At 40.1% G+C, this 20259-nt stretch overlaps 2 protein-coding genes across 12 annotated transcripts in view; one reads left to right on the forward strand and one right to left on the reverse strand.

The window, feature by feature from the left end:
- Positions 1-73: 73 nt before the first annotated feature.
- LOC127375054 (short coiled-coil protein B) lies at positions 74-19481 on the forward strand. 9 transcript variants are annotated; one of them, XR_007887305.1, is made up of 6 exons: positions 74-290; positions 967-1035; positions 1125-1205; positions 5174-5312; positions 8090-8217; positions 8339-8385. XR_007887305.1 is itself a non-coding variant. In XM_051420863.1 (5 exons), exons 2-5 carry the CDS (start codon positions 1020-1022, stop codon positions 18198-18200), a joined length of 342 nt encoding a protein of 113 aa, XP_051276823.1. In that variant the 5' UTR covers positions 74-290; positions 977-1019; the 3' UTR covers positions 18201-19480. The 9 variants fall into 9 exon arrangements, 8 of the variants coding, with proteins under 8 accessions (XP_051276823.1, XP_051276822.1, XP_051276827.1 ...); XM_051420863.1 differs by lacking the exons at positions 8090-8217; positions 8339-8385 and adding an exon at positions 18095-19480 and having other exon boundaries at positions 977-1035; XM_051420862.1 differs by lacking the exons at positions 8090-8217; positions 8339-8385 and adding an exon at positions 18095-19478.
- zgc:154054 (Alpha-1,3-mannosyl-glycoprotein 4-beta-N-acetylglucosaminyltransferase B-like) overlaps positions 8539-20259 on the reverse strand; it is a 35124-nt gene continuing 23403 nt past the window's right edge. For 2 of the 3 annotated variants that reach the window (XM_051420849.1, XM_051420848.1), the window contains 3 exons: positions 12820-12895; positions 10529-10641; positions 8539-9182 (listed from right to left, as the gene is read on the reverse strand). In XM_051420849.1, the coding sequence (XP_051276809.1) occupies positions 9165-9182; positions 10529-10641; positions 12820-12895 (207 nt within the window). In that variant the 3' untranslated portion in view covers positions 8539-9164. The remainder of the gene's footprint in view (positions 9183-10528; positions 10642-12819; positions 12896-20259) is intronic. The other variant, XM_051420850.1, reaches the window with a different exon arrangement.

The raw sequence follows: 20259 nt of genomic DNA on the forward strand, positions 1-20259 counted from the left end.
CACTGAAGCATCTGTAATGGCATTAGAAGGTTAAGACAGCCACTTCTATACAACTGAAGTCATTGTTAGGCAGGCATTCAAATCTCTACGTTCATGTTTCTTTTCTGTTGCTTTCATTTCCCTCCTGGTGCCCCCTGGCGGCCGTGTGGTGTACTGGCCTGATAGTGGGGAACTGCACAGACTGAACAGCTGGTGTCAAACACAAGCTGTGGGAATTTACACCAAGCCTTTAATATTCCTGTCGATATTCTGCATTCCAGCACAGCAGCTATTGATTTTCCCGACGTAAGGTATGTGTCCGAGCTCAGCTCATTGTTTGTTCGCTGTAATATAACGTTACGTGCTGCTGCTAAGGCTCAACAGCATCCGCCCGGCTAGCGTCTGTTAGCACGCTAACAGTTAGCTGGTTAGCAGCGGGCCTGGCTCGGGGTTTGTTTGTTTTCCGCCAGCTGGCCTCTTCTTCTGTTACCAGCTTAAGTGTGGCTAGCTAACAAGCTAACAGTGATTCACAAGACTTTCAGCAAGCGAAAGACACGACAGCCCTCCGTGGGTGGGCTTCTGGGCCCCGCTCTCGTTAGCTGGTCTTCAGGTAAATAATGCGTGTTAAATGGGACACAGCGGCATTCAGCTACAATGCATCACTCTCATGTTCAGGTATAATGTGGAAAATAAATAATAAATAAATAAACGTATAATATATGTGGAGTTTGGACTTTATTCATTCATAATGTTCCTCAGATGAATTCGGCGTACCACCAGGCTAAATAGCACACTGTGTTCATTTATTGTTTATTTCTTTATAAGCACTGTACATTACGGTATGTTTAGGCGGAAAAGGTTTGTGGGAGTTTTTGAGCAGACACACAGGCTCCTGGTCCACCATTAAAGCTACAAGGCCACTAACCTATATTCTAAATATATACACTGAATGGATACATTGGTATATATATTTTCTAAATCTTGCAGTGTCCCTTAGAATCGCAGCCCTGCATTCCAAAAAGGAAGACGAGTACTTCACCATGAGCTCAGACGATGGTGAGACAACACACACACACACACACACACACACACACACACACACACAGTCAGTGCATGGTGTTTGACTGTTGTTTACATGGCGGCAGGTGACATGGAGAACCAGGCTGAGCTGGAAGAGAAGACGAGGCTCATCAACCAGGTGTTGGAGCTTCAACATACTTTAGAGGGTATGAGAAAACACACACACACACACACACACACACACTGCGACACAAGAGACTGACATCACCATTGTTGTGACTGCAGCATGAAACATGGCTGCACACATCAGTCTCCTCCGTCTCTGGTGCCGTCTGCTGCAACTTAACACTGTAACTAGACGTGACTGTGTGTGACGGACGAGAGGATCCATCTCTGCTCTTCATTCAGACTGCAGCTCACTCTTTGGATTTCTTGTTGCCACAGCAACCAGTGTAGGTAGTTTGACAATGGCTGAACATAGGTCTCACGTGATCACTTGCAGATAACAGTAATAACAGATACAGATATTGTGATATGATTCATGATTACTGTGGATGTGATCATTTTAGATCACAGTGTTCATTTTCACAGAAAGAAAAACCGTTAAAATCATGGTGATGTGACTTTTGTTGGCTCTGTACCAAACATATATTCTGAAATCTGGAGAGCAATATTTGTATCAGGGAATGTCTTCAGAACTACAGTACTTCATTATAATGCACTTGGCCATAATGCGATTTTGATAATATTGCGATTAATTGTGCAGCCCTGAATAAATCATCTCTTATCATAGTTAAGTAAATGAGGCTCAATGATAAACAGATGGCTTCTAATCAGGGTTCCAGACTAACTTTTTGCATTGGTTGCACTGGTGCGCCTAACTGATCTTTTTAGGTGCACCAGCACAAAATGTAGGTGCACCCAAAATCATTTTGTCGCCTTTAAGGTCACCTTTTTATCGCTCTCCATAACTTTCATATAATGTGAATGATTTTTAAACAAGAATAAGGTGTAGAGAAATGCTTGTCTTTATTTGAAGCACAATTATATATAAAAATAAAAATAAAGTGCTGCACTGAGCTGAAATTGAAACGAAATTTCAAACTAAAACACTAAGCAAAATAAATCATTTCCAAATGAAAGTTTGATACGAAACGTTGTTGACCCGCTCACGAATGCACTATTTCCGGCCATATTCTGACCGCACTCCTGACAGTACACGCAGTGCATTGCGTTACGTCCTTAGTTGTACCTCAGCCAGGGAAATTGTTTCAGCCAGTCCTGTCTGAAGGAATATATTTTGACCTTTTTAATTTGGGTCTATCCCAGACTCGGTTGTCTCCTCCTCTGGTTCCGAGTCTGATGCTGTCGCCGAAGGACCGGGGCTCGGCAATTTTTAAACACACACAATTTAGCATGGTGAACAGGACCACAGCCAATCAGAGGCAAAGACCCGCCCGAGCTCTGTCTCTTATTGGTTTAGAACACGATATGATCCTACCATGAGTGTGTGAGTTCGGTCACAGGAGAACACAGAGAGATGATATGCTTGCGAAATAAATGTATGTTTTCACCCGGGCAGTGTCAGGTGCACCAGTGCGACCTAGAAAAATTATTAGTCGCACTCTTAAAAAATGTTGGTCGCACTCTGGAGCCCTGCTTCTAAAAGACCAAGTGATCAGTATCGGTATCAACCAATACTGCTTCCAATGGTTGGTGATCAGCCCCAAAAACCCTGATCGGAGCACCTTTACCTCTGTGTTTTACAAACCAGAGCATTTTAGATATACATCATTGAAAGTGTGATTAATGGAGGTTGACAGAATGGAGCAGAGGGTGAACAAGACCAGCTCTCCAGAGCCGGCTGCCGTCCTGGCGCTCTCTCTGCTCCATACTGTCAAACCAGCCTGCTGCTTTTCTCTTTTCACTTAGAGCTTAAAATAAAACGTTATTAAGATGAAGTGGTTGGTTGTTTTAGGCCTAAATAAAATCATGGTGATTTAATGTGTGGTGAATCACAGCGCTACTGTAAAGAGTATGAGAGCCCCGTCACTGGCTTGCAGCCTCCATCTGCACCGCTCTGATGTTTGAAAATGCAGCAAAACAATAAAGAAGCTCAAATCTCAAAAGAGGAGGAATAGAAGGAGAGTTAGCGAGAGGCTAGCGAAGCATTGGGCAGCGCTGCACAGTTATATGTTTCATTCAATTTGGATTTCACCGCCATTCTCTCACGATTGTCAACTTTAGTCTCAAACGGCCCAAACTCACACAGTGTAAGTGGGTCTTAAGTAGCAAAACAACTCTACTCACTTTACTGGGAAATGTGGTTAAACTAGTAGTGAACTCCCCACAGAACAAACAATCTATAGTTTACACAGACAGAGGTTATCTACATATAGTAACAACAATGCAGTGGAGTGGTCACATTTATTTCCAGGAACCTGTCTCCAGAGGGGATTAGGAGCAGTGGAACAAAAGCAGAATCTGTGACAGTGGGTACACATTCCACTGAAGGTTGTGAAGTCAGTAAGCAGCTATTTGTTCAAAGTCAACAAAAAAGCCTTTGTTTCTTTAAAGGTCAAATGAACATCAAATGTTCACAACAGTAATCCAATAAAGGCTGCTTGTCAGTACTGCTGCCATCTTCCTCTACAATCCCATTGGAGTTGCAATACTTATTATTAATATTTAAATTATATTCAGATGTATCATGCTCAAATGTAGCCGGTTATTGATGTTGCTGTATAAACAGTCGTATGCATTACCAATGTAAGCATGTGCTTGTTATACGTTCTGTCCACTAGAGGGCAATCCATCTTTACCAATAAACCTTTGGGATTACAGACAGGTGATATTGTTCTTGACAGGTAATAATTAAGGTTAGGCACAAAATGAATAACATGAACTTGTTAACATTAATAGACATTTTCAATCTGAACACAGTCCCCTCCTGAGTAATGCCTGCCTGCTCAAGCTGCAGCTCTTCAGGCTCTAGACTGCCAGGGTGTACTGTGTATATATCGCTGTTCTGATAGTGAGATTGTGGTTCAGAAAACAACCAACACTTTTATAGAAAAACGCACATATCAATAGTAATTTCAGCATTCAATGAATATAATTTGTTTTAGTATTCTTATATTCAACTCCTGAAATCCATTGTAACAGCCCTGCTCGACAGGTCAGTGGCGGTCTATGTAAACTAGCACTGATAACTGATACTGAATCAAGGCCGGATTAACCATATGGGCAACTGGGCAATTGCCCAGGGGCCCACGACCTCTAAAGGGTCCAGGTAGTGAGGGCACAAGAAAAATATCTGGAGCCGTTGCGCTGCACATAATCTCTGCCCCTGGCTGCCTGTGACTGTGACCGTGAGCTGAGACCCTCTCCTCATTGGTCAGCCCGTATGAGGCAGGTCAAAGGTGACGCCAATCAATGTGCACTGAGCAGGTCGCGTGATGTCAAGCGCCGCTACACAACACAACTCAAAAAGTGCAAACATGGAGAAGCTAAGTGGGAGCGCTAAACGGAAATTAAAAAAGGAAAATGATATCAGGAACACCGAAAATTTGAAATATATACCGAAAGTAGGGAGTTTCTTCACGCTAGTAAACGTTAGCAACTGTTCTGCTAAGGCAGCATCCGTCAACGAGGACAGCTCAGCTAGCCAGGACACTTCTTCACTGCCACACAGGTTTTTTTTTCTCAATATGCATCTCTTCCAAACATCAAGTTGTGATACACTTTGATGAGCTTATTGTTCTCTTCACATGCCTATGAAGGCTTGTAGCTCTTTGTTTGTCAAACCCACAGCTTTTATTATTTCCCCATTCTTCACATTGGGCTGAGGGTAAGATGAAGAGAGCGGAAGAGGATTAGAACCACATGTGAAAGATTTATTTAAATTCCGGGTTTAAAGGCAGAATAGACATTTTAAACTTTAAAACTGAAAAAGATTTTTCACTTGTGGTTCTAACTGCTTCCGTAAAAGAGCCAACAACCTATTGTAAAGAAGACAAAGTGATAGTGAAGATGGCAGATAGTGATGAAAGTCACCTTTGAGCGGCACCATCAAATTAAAGTCTGATTTTGTGTGGTTTCCTATTGATCTGTTTGATCCTCTCTGTCATGATCACCTCTCTAATGCTGCTGCTGACTGTGTTTGTGTGTTCAGACCTGTCTGCCAGAGTGGACGCTGTCAAAGAGGAGAACCTGAAGCTGAAGTCGGAGAACCAGGTTCTGGGTCAGTACATTGAGAACCTCATGTCTGCCTCCAGCGTCTTCCAGACCACTGACACCAAGAGCAAACGAAAGTAAGGAGAACCTCGGAGAGCCTAGTCCTAGAACCCCACCCACACATCCCATAACCTGAACCCCAAACCGTTCTGGGTGACTGGACTCTAAATTCTTCTTAATACCGCCTGAGCCTAAAACATGTTTCTGGGTCTGCAGATAGGGGTATGGGCTTAATACGTGCAATAGGAGGCAGTGAGTCACATCCCAATGTAGAGGCAAGAAGACAGACAGCAGGAGAACTGGAAGCTGTTGCCATTCCTGGAAAATCAATTTGAATACACAAACCCCCACTCACACAAGTAACATTAGCATTGAGACAGATATATTAGTAACATGGGTATTATAGTGGTAATGCTAACATTGACCACAGAGCCTGGCCATTTTTGGCAATATTTATTTAACAGCCTAAACACTCTGTAACAGTTTGAATTGTCTTCTTTACCAGTTCCTGTGCAATACAATCCACCACCTTATTAAAATCCAGGGCTCTTAGCTACATGCTAATAGCTAATTCTGCACCTGGAGCCTACAGTTTCATTCTTGGGACATTTGTCACGCTTCATTTTTGCAGTTTGTGCAGCCAGTGACTCAAAATCAACTCAAACAACAACAAATCAACATAATCACAACAATCAGCTCTCTGTCATTTTAGTTTGAGTTTATTATCCCCAGAAGCTCACTTTGAAATCTGTGCTATATATATTTGTTATCATGTCCAGATCATGCTGAGACTCTGGTTGTTCATTGGCTTACAGAGATGTTTGGAACTGGTGATGATACTGCTCTGCCTTCTCCACAACCCAGAACAAAACAACCCCACAACCCTGTTCACATTTTTATATAGAGTTCAAATGTTTACGTTAAACTTCCCCTTTCTCCTCGGGGCACAACGGCTCCGGCTTGATCGATCATTTTTGCTGGTGGGAAGCTGGTGAGGGATCATGCCTTTGTCAATGCACTAGAGCCTCCCATTGGTTGGTCAGGGTGACACCGTGTGTTTATCTACGAGTTAGCAATGGCGAGGAGAATTTGGCTGTTTCAAATTAAGGAGAAAAAGTGGGGAAATCCCTTTTTCCTTTAGTTATTTATTAGTCGGTATTGCTACTGTTGCCATAGGTACAGTAGATCTGTTAGAACATGGTTTTATTGAGCCTTACTAAGTCCCACCCCTTTTGGGTCTGTGCTCCAATCACAGTTTTTGAAGATGGTTAAAGGATAAGTGACATATAGTCACATCTAAAGTTAGTTAGCTAATGTTAGCAAGACAATGCATAACTAGCTAGCTAATTTATATCTGTCGTTAGCTAGCTAGTTATACCGGAAAGCTTTTCTTAGCAAAAATCTAACTAGCTTGCTAATTTACATCAATCGTTAGCCAGCTGGGTGTCATGTGATATCTATTGTTAGCAAAATTCAAGCTAACTAGCTTGCTGATTTACATTAGTTGTGCTAAGGTCTTGCTAACATTAGCAAACCTAAAATGTGACTACCATCTTCAGGATGTGGTTGTCTTTTCAACATAGATTAGCCTAGCACATAGCATATATCTAAGTACAGGAAAGGAGGCAGTTGGCTGGTATTCTGACTGAGACTTGCTCCACTGGAGCACAGAGCTGAAAGGGGTGGGACTGCTCATAGCCTCTCTAAAGAGAGCGGGGTCTAAAGGCCCCTTTTGAACTTGTTTCGTCTTTGTCATCTCAGTACAATGTGACCTTTTTGTTGCCATTTAGTTGCTGCTTCTTGCAAGTTGGGAGTAAATGACACTACTTTAACAGTGACCGTCACTGTTGCAGTTTGAAAGTCTTGTGTATGGGCTTACTGTTAAACTGGCAAAGCCTAGTTTATCCTCTCAATGAACCAGTGACGGATACAGTATACATACTGTATTTTATGCATAAATGTTAAACAAACATGTATGAAGTCTTGAGATATCTTTAACCCTGTTGCATTTGAACATTGTTTACATATTGTTATTGTTATTTAGTTTGTTGCTCATTTGAAATGACGTTTGTTTAATAAAGTGATGATCCTTTTTGATGAAATGTTTGTTGCTTCCTGAGCTAATCATCTGTTTTATATTTCACATGCTCACAGAGTCACTAAGGGTTCTCGCAAGGACAAGTGACCCACTGCCTTGTCCTGCACATTTTCAGTGTTGGTATACTGTACATACTTGTGGGTGACCAATGAAAGGCAAATCTGAAGAAATTAAGACACAAACAAACAGTGTGGTTAGAGAATGGTTACCTGTCCCTCCAGATTCATGCACAAGCACAAATAACTGCTTATTAACACACTTCATATTGGGTTTTCCTTTCATTTGTAAGCCACCTAAAGGTTTCTGTGGTAGGTCAAACCTTTAGTAAACTGTACTGATTGTAGTTATTGTTTGAATGTGTCCACAAGATGTTGAGCAACTGGGTGTAACCTGTAAGCTGTAGGCTTAGCAGTAGTGTGTTTCATTCTTATTCTGACAGAGAGCAGAGTCAGGAATCCAGCAGTTTTAACATCATCAGTCATTTAAAACTACTCCTGCCCTGTTGCAAGGAAATAAGACTGTATCACCCCAGGCTCTGGTTTCTCCTGTAGTGTATGTGTAGGACACTCATCGTAACCCAGTGTCTGTTAGCAAAGTAGAGCCCAGCCTAAAACCCTGCAAGTTAAAGATCCCCTCCAGACATGTTTTAACGTGTATGTAAATAGCTTTGAATATTTGTATCTGATATGTTCTTTATTTAAAAAATAGTTTATCTTGTTAAAATCTTTGAAACGACCTTGTTGTCCTTCATTAAAGATCCAGAATCTAGAAAAGTTTTCCTGCTGGACACTCCTACTTCACTGTAAGGTCCATTCTCAGTGGATTCTCAGAGGGCTGCAGAAACAGACACCACCATGCATGGGTCAAAAGTGATGATTAGCAAGGTACATTCATTGTTTTTGGTCTTTTCATAGGATTATTGTGACAGTAAGTACAATATAGCATATGGCCAGCATTAGCCTTTAATAATACAATTAAACAACCTGTATCTGTCTTTGTTCGCAGAGGAAGCGTCACAGGAATGTTGATATTAAAACCAGTCAAGTTTGTTGTTAGTGATAACGTTGTGACTTCCTCTATCGCAACCAGGAACCAACTGTACGAGAGTTTATTTATACTTCATAAAACCTGTTTTGCAGTTTTATATTTCATGCAATTGTGGGTAAAAAAAACCCCAAAGACATTCAATACTCAAGACAAGGTAGTACTGTATATTTTCTTTATTTACAACAAAATATAGTGCAGTAGTGTAATAAATTATTTATGAAGTAGCTCTGCTGTTTTAAACAGCTACTGTGAGCTAACAGTGTGGTCAAATGCACAAGGGATTCCCTTCCAAATGTCCTAACTCAACATGGTTAATATTGCTGAATTGAACTGTAAGTTGAATGGAAAGGGGTGTATGGGCTGATTTTTGTTCTTATTGGAATTCCGTTTCAAACTAATACATTCAAATTCAAATGATGCTATTCAGATTCAGTTTTTCAATAGTTATTCAAGTTAAACAATACAAATTCAAATTATGCTATTCAAATTCAGTTTTTTAATGCAATTATTCAAGTTGAGCAATTCAGATTCAGTTCTAAATGATTTAAATTCAGTTTCTACTGACACAAAAATCAGCCCATAGGGGTGACCTGAGTCTGGTTCAGAAAAAACCCTGAACACGATCCTCACAGGCAACAGTCAGTCGGTTTCAGGCACTTCATGTAATCGTTGTGAAAAATAGTCCCTGTAGTGAAAGTCTTTGTCCAACAGGGGGAGCAGTTTGTACAGGTGAGGCACTGAGCTTGATGGCAATGTGTGTGTAGGTTCCTCTCCTTGATGGTTGTCAAACTTCAATGAATATCTGCAGACAAGAATAGGAGTGAGCATTAAGCAAAACACACACACACACACACACACACACACACACACACACACACACACACACACACACACACACACACAGGTGTACTAGTAGATGGCAGTGGAGATAAAACGGCAAGTTAATGGCAGTTCATAGCTTCTAGTTCAGGTTTCAAGCACACTGATCACTAGATCACTACTGATTATCACCTGTGCTGCCTCGTGTGCCACCTGCCCTCCATGTAAAGCAGCCCCTCGCCTCCACCGTGTGCACCATGCGGCACACTGGCACAGCCAAATGGAGTGCAGCCAGTGGGAATAATGAAGGTGGAAGTTGTCTCGGTCTGACATGTAACAGCAGTCACAGGAGAGGCAGGGTGGAGCAGATAGGTGTCTGGATAAATTAGTCTTTCGATTAAGTGATGGGAACTGCCCTCCCGTTCCCGTCATTAGAATGTGGTCAGATGGGTACATAATGAAACTCATGAATGCATACACGGTTACTCACCTGGCATCCTTTTAATGCCAGTTCATTCATCTGTTTTCATTATTCAAGTTTATTAATACACTGATAATATACTGCTAAAACCCTCTCAGTACTAAAAGCACTGTGTCAACCTACCATTACTGGACGCAGCTATGCTAATATGTTAGCATACAGTGCACACACTGACTGGTTGCTTGGTAACTGTAACTGTCAATTAGTGCAGCAGCTAACAATTTTTTTCACTGTCGACCATTTCCTCCATTAGTCGATTAGTTGTTTGGTCCATAAAATATCAGAAAAATGTCTTCCAAAGCCCACGGTGACATCCACAACCCAAAGATACTCCGTTCACAGTAATAGAGAACTAAAGAAAGCAGAAAATATTCACATTTGAGAAACTGAAACCAGAGAATTTGGATATTTTAATCGATGAATCAACTAATCAGTGAAGGTCTACTGTCAGTCTTCTGTATTTGATCAATAATTTCACATTAACTTTTATGCTGCTGTTTAATTGACAGTGTGTATAATAGGTATGAGTGGGTACACCAGTATTTCTATCTACCTGTATGTTTGACCAACCTATCTGCGTTCGCGTCTGTACTCGGAGTGAGTGGTGCTTAAACCGGAGGCTGTTCAGTTAAGCCTTAAACTGATAAGAGTTGATAGTTATTAGAAAACTGTTTACAGAGCAGCCTCAGAAGGGAGCTGTTCAGCAATTCAAGTTGCTATATTGACACAGCTTACTTGTTTGATTATCTGTATCGGATACTGGTTTCAGCCGAGTACTGCTCAACCCTGCCTTATAAGTACACCTGCACTCACACACGTGAACACACACACAAGCTCTCAGGTCAGACCTCACTCAGTAGAGCCCAGACGTCAGCGTCAGAGTGAACCACGAGCCGTAGTGCTGAGATGGGCTGCAGCGCTTCATCAATGACACCCTCAGCTACCCCGTCCTCAAATGCACCTGAAACACACAAAGGCACAGTAACTGTAGCCAGACAGCAATCTAACCAACTCTATCACCGTTTACAATGCTAAACTTATGCACAATAATGTCATTAACATTCTAATGTTCTGAGATTTGTGGAGGTCTCTAAAAAATGTATTTAAAAAATTTCCACATTGGGGATTAACAAAGTAAATGTCCTTATGCTATCTGTGTCAGATAGCCCAGCCCACTTCTTGCCCCAATTGCAACAACCTGAAGGTGCCCAGCAATATTTTAACAAAGATTCAACAGCCTAAAGTATGCCAGCCTAGACCCATCGTTCAAATGGAGAATGCAAATACTTTTTAGCATCATATGGAAATAAGTGTTATTATTTCCATGCTGCTGGTGCACTGTACTCTATCCTATGTAGCACTGCACTACTGGGAGGATGCATCATGTGAGTGGAACTCCAGTACAAAGCAACCAGTCAATACAGAGTATAGAGTAGTATTTAACACAGTATAATGCTGAAATAATACTCATTACACTGAAAAATGCATTCTTTGTGATCAAACTAATGGTTGTTGGTAATGTATTAGCAACCCCCACAGATGAAACGTTATGACTTTACTTCCTTCATGTCAGCTCATCTCCCACTGGCTCCCACGTAACTCGAACCCTGAACGTTCCAGTGTTTACATAAACTCGTCATTTAACACCACCACATTTTAGAAAGTCTGACATCTTTTGTTTTGGAAAAAAACACTTACCATATCGTTTCAGTTTAGTTTTTTAGCAACTGTTATGAAAGCCTACCTAGCAGATTTTCCCTAGGTTCTATGCTCCATGAAACCAAAAAGTGAAGAGACGGAGAGAAAATAAAAAATAAAAAAGTTAAAGCTGCAGTGGGTAACTTTTGTCCTTTATCTTTCTCGGCTCTGATTGGTTGTTTTTGTTCAGACATGGTGGATTCTTGTACCTGTCTAATGTACTACTGTCAGATATGTCTGATATAGTGAAGGTTTCAGCAAAAATGACAAAAAAAGTTACCTACTGCAGATTTAATATCAAAACTCCACAGCCCAACTAGCTTGCTCTATGAGGCTTTTATTCTACAGCACATGCTCTCAATGGCAATGCTAACATGCTGATGTTTAGTAGGTATACTGTTTGCCATGGTCACAATTTAGCATGTTTGCTAATATTTTCTAATAATTAGCACTAAACACAACCAGCTGACAGAAAAACATTGTTAATTCTACAGCAACACCGCTAGCATGCTAAATATAAATCGAAAGAATAGTAGTTTGGACTGCTAATGTCTTTACATTCATCAGGTTTTCACTGGGTTCCACACATTAATATATAAAGCCCTATAAAAATAAATCTACCTATTAGTTGAGGCTTAGTGGCTTTTAATTAAATTATTATTGTACTTAGAAGCCATCAAGAGTGTAATCACAGGGTTTGTGGAAGTTTCAACAGGTGACTTTTTAGGACCATTATGAATGCAATTTAATTTTACTTTATAAAAAAAGTAAAAAGGATATTAAGGAAAATCTAATGCTTCCATATTAGTTTGATTTCGTAGTTGTTACAACATGATCGATACAAATTGTTCCCAAAAAACAAATTTAAAAGAGACAAATGCCACTTTATACAAGCAACATTATTTTCATGAATCCAATATATTTAAAACCTTTTAACATTTTAAGAGCCTGCAGACACTCTGAATCAACATGTAATTTCAGTGAAATGTATGTGTTCAGGCAGACAGCCAGTTGGAGCCACAGAAGGACTCTAATGTGCGTGTAATGTGGGCCAGGAACGCAGAATCAACTTGTGTGAACTGTATGAACATTGGCACAACAAATCAGTTTGTGTGGGTTCCCCAGATAAGGGAACTGTCTGAGCTTGTCGATGGAAGCCTGATGACATGTGTTAGTCGTGTTGGTTTCATTTCTTCAGTCATGAAGCCACTGCAGGTTTGATCTCTTTCCCAGCCAGGTGTCATACGTGTCAGACAGGGCTTTAATCATGTTCCATTGTACTGCTGAAGAATGTGATCAAACAAGCCTGGCCCACAACTCCCACACACTAGAATGTGTTTCTCAACTGCTCTGATTTGCTAAATGAATCATTAAAATTTCATTTTATCTCTTGAACTGGGCTCTACTCTGTGTGTGTGTGCTGAATGTTGTACATATTTACCGATAATGATGAAGCCCTTATCAGATTCTTTGTAGGTGGAAGACAAGCCAGGCACTAGTTTGTCTTGTGCTGACGCCTGACGGAAGAACACAGAGAACAGATATCATCCCAACACTTCCCTCAGTGCGAGTGTTCATCTAAAAAACAGAAACCAGTAACATCTTCCAAACACAAACCAATATGAGTCAGTCTCATGAAAAGTGAAAGCAATGTGGGTGATCACAAATATCCGACTGGTGCTGATTAAAATTCAAATGACACCCAGCAGCATAGGGGAATATAGTGCAATAAAAAGAGTACAGTGTACATACAGTAGTATCAAATAAGAATATTACAAAATATAATAGAAAGAATGCAGTACAATGGTGTGCAATTTTAAAAATATTTTAAGCACCTTGACTAAAAAACTAAACTGTACATGTGCAGTGTAGTTGCATTGCATCTGTCTGAATTATTTATTATTTTGGCTGCTTGGGGGCAGCATTAAGAGGTGTAAATACAACACTAACATATTGTCACCTTTTATGGAGAACATGTTTGCAAACAGTGGCTTATTAACACAGCCAGCAGACAAGAAGCAAAAACGTTTGTTTGGAGTTGTGTTTGTGACAGCTAATGAATGAATTCACTCTCTTATAGCTCTGTTGTTGGTCTCCACCAATCTATCTCTTCAGCTGCTAAATGCTCCACTATGTTCACCAGCGAGTCTCTAACTGTGTCTGACTACTGTTAACTGCTGCTTAGCAGGTAGTGCACAGTGGGTTTATTATTTCAATTTCAATTCAATTTTATTTGTATAGTGCCAATTCATAACAGAAGTTATCTCAGGACACTTTCCAAATAGAGCAGGTCTAGACCGAACTCTTTATAACATTATTGGATCCACCAGGATCCATGAGAACCTGCGAGACGAAAAAGCACAAGAACTCTGGGGAAGAAGTAAAGTAAGTAACATGCATTAATGGGACATGAATGAGTGCAGAAAGAGAGAGAGAGGAAGAGAGGAGCTCAGTGCACCATGGGAAATCCCCCGATAGTCTAGGCCTATAGCAGCATAACTAAGGGATGGTTCAGGACTCACCTGATCCAGCCCTAACTATAAGCTTTATCAAAGAGGAATGTCTTAAGCCTACTCTTGAATGTGGTGAGGGTGTCTGCCTCCCGAACCACAACTGGAAGCTGGTTCCACAGGAGAGGAGCTTGGTAACTGAAGGCTCTGGCTCCTGTTCTACTTTTAGAGACTATAGGAACCACAAGTAGCCCAGCATTCAGAGAACGTAGTGTTCTAGAGGGGTAATAGGGTACTATGAGCTCTTTAAGATATGAAGGGCCATCAAGAGCTTTATAGGTGAGGAGGAGGATATTAAATTCTATTCTACATTTTACAGGGAGCCAATGCAGAGTAGCTAGTACAGGAGAGATGTGATCTCTTTTTCTAGTTCCTGTCAGTACTCGTGCTGCAGCGTTCTGAATTAACTGGAGCATTTTAATGGACTTATTGGGGCAACCTGATAATAAAGAGTTGCTGTAATCCAGCCTAGAAGTAACAAATGCATGGATTAGTTTTTCTGCATCTGTCTGTGATAGTATGTGTCTAATTTTTGTAATATTACGTAAATGAAAGAAGGCAGTCCTAGAGGTCTGCTTTATGTGGGAATTAAATGACAAATCCTGATCAAAGATAACTCCAAGATTCCTGACAGTGGTGCTAGAGGCCAAGGTTATGCCATCTAGAGTAGCTATATCTTTAGACAGTGAGTCTCTAAGGTTTTTGGGGCCAAGTACAAGAATTTCGTTTTTTCTGAGTTTAACATCAGAAAATTGCAGGTCATCCAGGATTTTATGTCCTTAAGACATGTTTGTAATTTAGATAATTGATTAATTTCATCGTGCTTGATTGATAGATATAACTGCATATGATCTGCATAACAGTGAAAGTTAATGGAGTGATTCCTAATAATGTTGCGTAAAGGGAGCATATATAAAGTAAATAGTATTGGTCCAAGTACAGAACCTTGTGGAACTCCATGACTAACTATAGTATTTATTGAAGATTCATCGTTAACATGTACAAACTGCGAATGATCTGATAAGTATGACTTAAATCAGCTTAGGGCGGTTCCTTTAATGCCAATTTGATGCTCAAGTCTCTGTAAAAGAATATTATGGTCAATGGTGTCAAATGCAGCACTAAGATCTAATAATACAAGTACAGAGACAAGTCCATTGTCAGAAGCAATCAGAAGGTCATTATTAACTTTAACCAGAGCTGTCTCTGTGCTGTGATGGACTCCTGACTGAAAATCCTCAAATAAACTATTGTTATGTAAAAAGTCACATAACTCTTTGGCAACTACTTTCTCCAGAATAGAGAGGAAGGGGTGGTTAGAAATCGGTCTATAATTGGCTAAAACCCCTGGGTCAAGAGTGGGCTTTTTAAGAAGGGGTTTAATTACAGCTACTTTAAAGGACTGTGGTACATATCCTGATAATAAAGAAAGATTAATCATATCCAGTAAAGAAGTGCCAATTAAGGGTAGGACTTCTTTAAGCAGCCTAGTTGGGATCGGGTCTAACAGACAGGTTGATGGCTTCGATGTAGAAATTATTGAAGTTAACTGATGAAAAACAGTCTAAATATATATCTGAGTTTACATTAGTTAAAGTTCCTGAACTTGGAGAGCCACTGATAGCTGTTGATGGCAGTTTGTGATTCATTTTCTCTCTAATAGTAATAATTTTATTATAGAAGAAGCTCATGAAGTCATTGCTACTTAAGTTTATGGGGATATGTGGCTCAATAGAGCTGTGACTCTCTGTCAGCCTGGCTACAGTGCTGAAGAGGAACCTAAGGTTATTCTTATTTGCTTCTATTAGTGCTGAGTAATAGGCTCCTCTGGCATTACGGAGGGCCTTTCTATAAGTTTTAAGATTATCTTGCCAAATTGAGCGATATTCTGATCATTTGGAAGAGCGCCATTTCCTTTCAGATTTCCTAGCTTTTTGCTTCAATTGGTGAGTTTGGTGGTTATACCAAGGTGCTAGTCTCCTATGTTTTAATAATTTCCTTTTTATAGGAGCAATAGAATCTAATGTTCTTCGTAGTGAGCCTGTAGCACTATCAGCAAGATTATCAATTTCGGAGGGACTAAAGTTATCATAGGTCTCTGTTATATTCAGACATGGCATTGAATTAAACACTGAAGGAATCTCCTCCTTAAATTTAGCTACAGCACTGTCAGATAGACATCTGCTTTAGGAAGTTTTGCCTAATGGCTTATAATCTAATAATATGAATTCAAAAGTTATTAAATAATGGTCAGATAGAAAAGGATTATGTGGGAAGACTGTTAAATGTTCAATATCAATGCCATATGATAGAACAAGGTCAAGAGTGTGATTAAAACAATGAGTTGGTTTATTTACACTCTAACAGAAGCCAATTGAGTCTATTAATGATATAAATGCATTACTAAGGCTGTCATTGTTAACATCCACATGAATACCTACAATAATTACTTTATCTGATTTAAGGACTAAACTTGATAAAAAACTCTGAGAATTCAGATATAAAATCAGTTTTAATTAGTTTTAATTTTTATTAGGTTTTTATGTTCAACTCCTCTTGTTTTTATTTATTTTTATTTTTATTTCTATGGGGTTTTGGGTTGGTGACTGTTCTAAAGAAAGAGCAGAGAAGTGTGTAAGACAGCAGCTCTGCTTCCTGGTCCCAACTCTGGACTGTCAGGTTTTAGAAATAAACTTTGCCATATTTCTAGATAAGAGAGCCGCTCCATCCAAAGTGGGATGGATGCCGTCTCTCCTAATCAGACCAGGTTTTCCCCAAAAAGGCTTCCAGTTATCAATGAAGCCCACATCGTTTGCTGGACACCACCTCGACAGCCAGCGGTGGAATGACGACATGCGGCTATAAATGTCATCACTGGTCCGACATTGTTTTAGCATGGTTACACACCGACTCCACATTATTATAATTATACATTATTAGAGCCGCCTACTGTTGGAAATGAGGATGATGAAAGCGGTGAGACAATAAAACTGTAAATTTATGGGCCATAAAACAATAATAAACTCCATAAAGCTGAGGGGAACTTCAGAGAGCGGTGATGATTCTGTGGGTTCATTGATACGGGCAACACCTTTTACATTACATTATCACTGAATCATAGTTATCTTAAAAATATTGATTAATTCAGTAGATTAGATTAGTGTCAGCTCATCACACTAAAGGTCCAGTGTGTAACATTTAGGAGGATCTATTGGCAGAAATGGAATGTAATATTCATAGGTATGTGTACATTCACCTGAGTATAGGACCAGTTTTATTGCCAAGAGAGACAATAAAGAGAGACCATATAAACAAATATAAAAAGAGACGATGTGACCGTTATTTAAATAAATAAATAAATAAATAAAGAGATGGACAGTTTGTGCAGGAATGTGCAAAATATATTGTATATAAAATATAATGTCTGCCATGGTAATGTTCTGTGGTACAAAGTTCCCCTCACTATCAGGTCAGCTGAGTCTTCTCTATGATATGCTATCTTAGCACACATTGTACTGTGTTGTATTTTGTGAAGCACTTTGTAACTCTGGCTTTGAGAGACTCTAAAAATAGCTGCACTGAGGGCTGGGGTTATGAGCAAAATCCTCTTTCTCGGAACAGTTGAATCATACAGTTACATTCCTCCCTCATCATAGCTGACTGAAATGATTATGTGCATCATCATTAGTGTAACACCACCCTGTAAAGAAACTCTGTCATAGTCAGTGTCATACAGTACTTCTGATGTTACTGCATTGTGTTCCTCGTGAACAAAGTGAGGTCTTTTTCAGTTGAAAATATAACTACTAGCTCTGTTGTTTAGAGCAGTAGTTCCCAACCCCAGGTTGAGACCGCGCAAGGCCTTCTTGCTTTTCAGGTGTGCTAGAAGACTTAAAAAATATATACTCTAGGCCTATATCTTATCATTTGGTTCACTTCTGTGAAGAAAGGTAAATGTAAAATTACTTGTCTAATAGAACAATGACCAAGCATCAGGGACAAAAAACACAAAAACACAAAAAGAAGCCTATTAAGTCTGTATGATTGTTAAAAATAATAAGAAATACACAATACAGAAAGAGAATTGTGTAAAAAGTTATTGAAACATCCAAATCACTCCTTTTACACACACTTCAGTTGCTGAGTTCACTGTTTTAATTACAAACCCAGTGTGATGAATCAAGTCCCTTTTTTCTTTTCTTGCAGTATGGAGAGAAGACCTCAGCATAGATGTTCTCCCAGACTTCCAGAATGCTCTCCCTTATATACCTTTCAGTACATCCAAACAAAAACACCTCTGGTGTCCTATTAACAGTACTGCTGTAAATCACATGTAAAGGTTTTAGGTCTTCAACACAAATGGTCCTTTGATCTGACCCTGTGACTGTGACCAGATTCTTATCAGTCATCCTCCAACTATAACAGCGTGTGCACTCGGCTACTGCGGATGTTCTACCAGTCTGTAGTGGCCAGTGTCCTCTTCTTTGCGGTGGTCTGTTGGGGGGGAGGCATCGGCACTGGGGGTGCACCAACAAGCTTAGCAAGCTGGTGAGGAAGGCCAGCTCGGTGGTGGGAGTGGAGCTGGACAGTGTGGAGGCTGTGACTGAAAAGAGGATGAGAGGGAAGCTGAAAGCCATCATGGACAACCCCTCTCATCCTCTCTACACTGAGCTCAGGCAGCTCAGAAGCACTTTCAGCCACAGACTGACCCAGCCCCGAGCCTCGAAGCGGTTTGGAGGCTCGTTTGTACCATCAGCCATCAGACTCTACAACGCCACAGCACCCAGTACCTCCAACCCCAGCAGATAGACTGGTTTAAAACTCCTACCTACAACGCACAAGCCTTTTGCACTATTTATATTTAATTTCCACTTATACAGTTTAGTTTAGTTTTTTATAGTTTTAGTCAAGTTTAATTTTCTGTTTATATTTTGCACTCCATGTCCTACTTGAACAATGCATAGTGTATATACTTTCATTTATAGTTTTATATCTTCTATTATATTTCGTATTTTGTAATATTTTTATTGTGATATTCTTTGTTCTCTGTTTTGCACTACTTTGCCCTATTGCTGCTGTGTCAACCTGAATTTCTCCTAAGGGGGATAAATAAAGATCCAAAGATATCTTATCTTAACATCACAACCCCCTGAACCAAATGTATACATTTACTACCCCACCTAAAACATTCATCTACCACAGCATGACAGTGGACAGCACAGATCACACTGTTTTACAGCCCCTCCTTGACCTTGAAGCTATCAAACCTGTGAGGCCAGGCCATACACATTACACTGCTGTGGTTAAATGCAATCATTAACTTTATTATAACATTATTAAGCCCACGTTGCAAGGTCACTATTAAAGTTGTAAAACTGTTGAGGGAGCAGACTGATTTTGATGATGTTCTCACGTCCAGTATGCAGAATAAACAACATGCAGCTAATGGCCGCAGGTTGGAAGCTCAGTGGATGTGCACTGGTGGCTTTGAGTTTCTACATTACACTATGCAAGTTCCGTACTGGACCAGGATTTTGACTGGAGGGGGACTTTAAACAACTGCTGGGCTGTAAGGCTCTTGTTTCGATGTAGTGTAGTTTCGATGTGGGCATGTTTTGAATGTTCTGCTAACACTCCCCTGTTATCTGGAGGGGCACACACACACAGGCCTGACAATATTATACTGATACGCACTGCTGACTAGCTACAACACAACATACTGTATGTTGCTATAGGATTTTTAAAACTGAGATAAATGTGTTACAAATACAACACATCAAAGGAATATTTGAACATGTTATACTATATAGAACTATATAGTACAGAAATGTAAATTCTTTCAGAAGAACATTACAAACCCTGACCTCAAAATCCAAGATGGCTGCTCCATGAGTCGACTAAGTGAGAGCTGTAGTAATATTATGTTTGACAGGTCTTCTGTCTTTTGTATCTCATTAAATCAAACAGTACCGTCCAACTTCTGTCTTGCTTGTATGTGCAGAATACAGCGTAATGCGTTGTTATCAACTGGTATTACTAACAATGGCTAATAGCTAACCTGGTTGGAGCTTGGTTTTCCGACTTGTCGTACTGTAACACAGGTGTGACTTCGGACTTCTGAGGTAAATGGAACGCACCATTTGTATGAGACACAATACAGGTACAGTATTCAACCCTATCAGAAGTCACTACAGGTATATTATATAAATATTATATGGGGTTCGAAATTATCCAGTAGGTGAGCTTAAAGCATCTTTTTTAATTTTATACTGAGACAGTGACAGTCCCCACAGTTTTGCAGTTGGAGGTAAAAATTCCTTCGGCTGGAGGCTCAGTGAATGAACTGATGTTAGACATGCTGCCACTCCTCG

The sequence above is a fragment of the Dicentrarchus labrax genome, unplaced genomic scaffold, assembly GCF_905237075.1.
Source record: "Dicentrarchus labrax unplaced genomic scaffold, dlabrax2021, whole genome shotgun sequence".
Classification (NCBI taxonomy): domain Eukaryota; kingdom Metazoa; phylum Chordata; class Actinopteri; family Moronidae; genus Dicentrarchus; species Dicentrarchus labrax.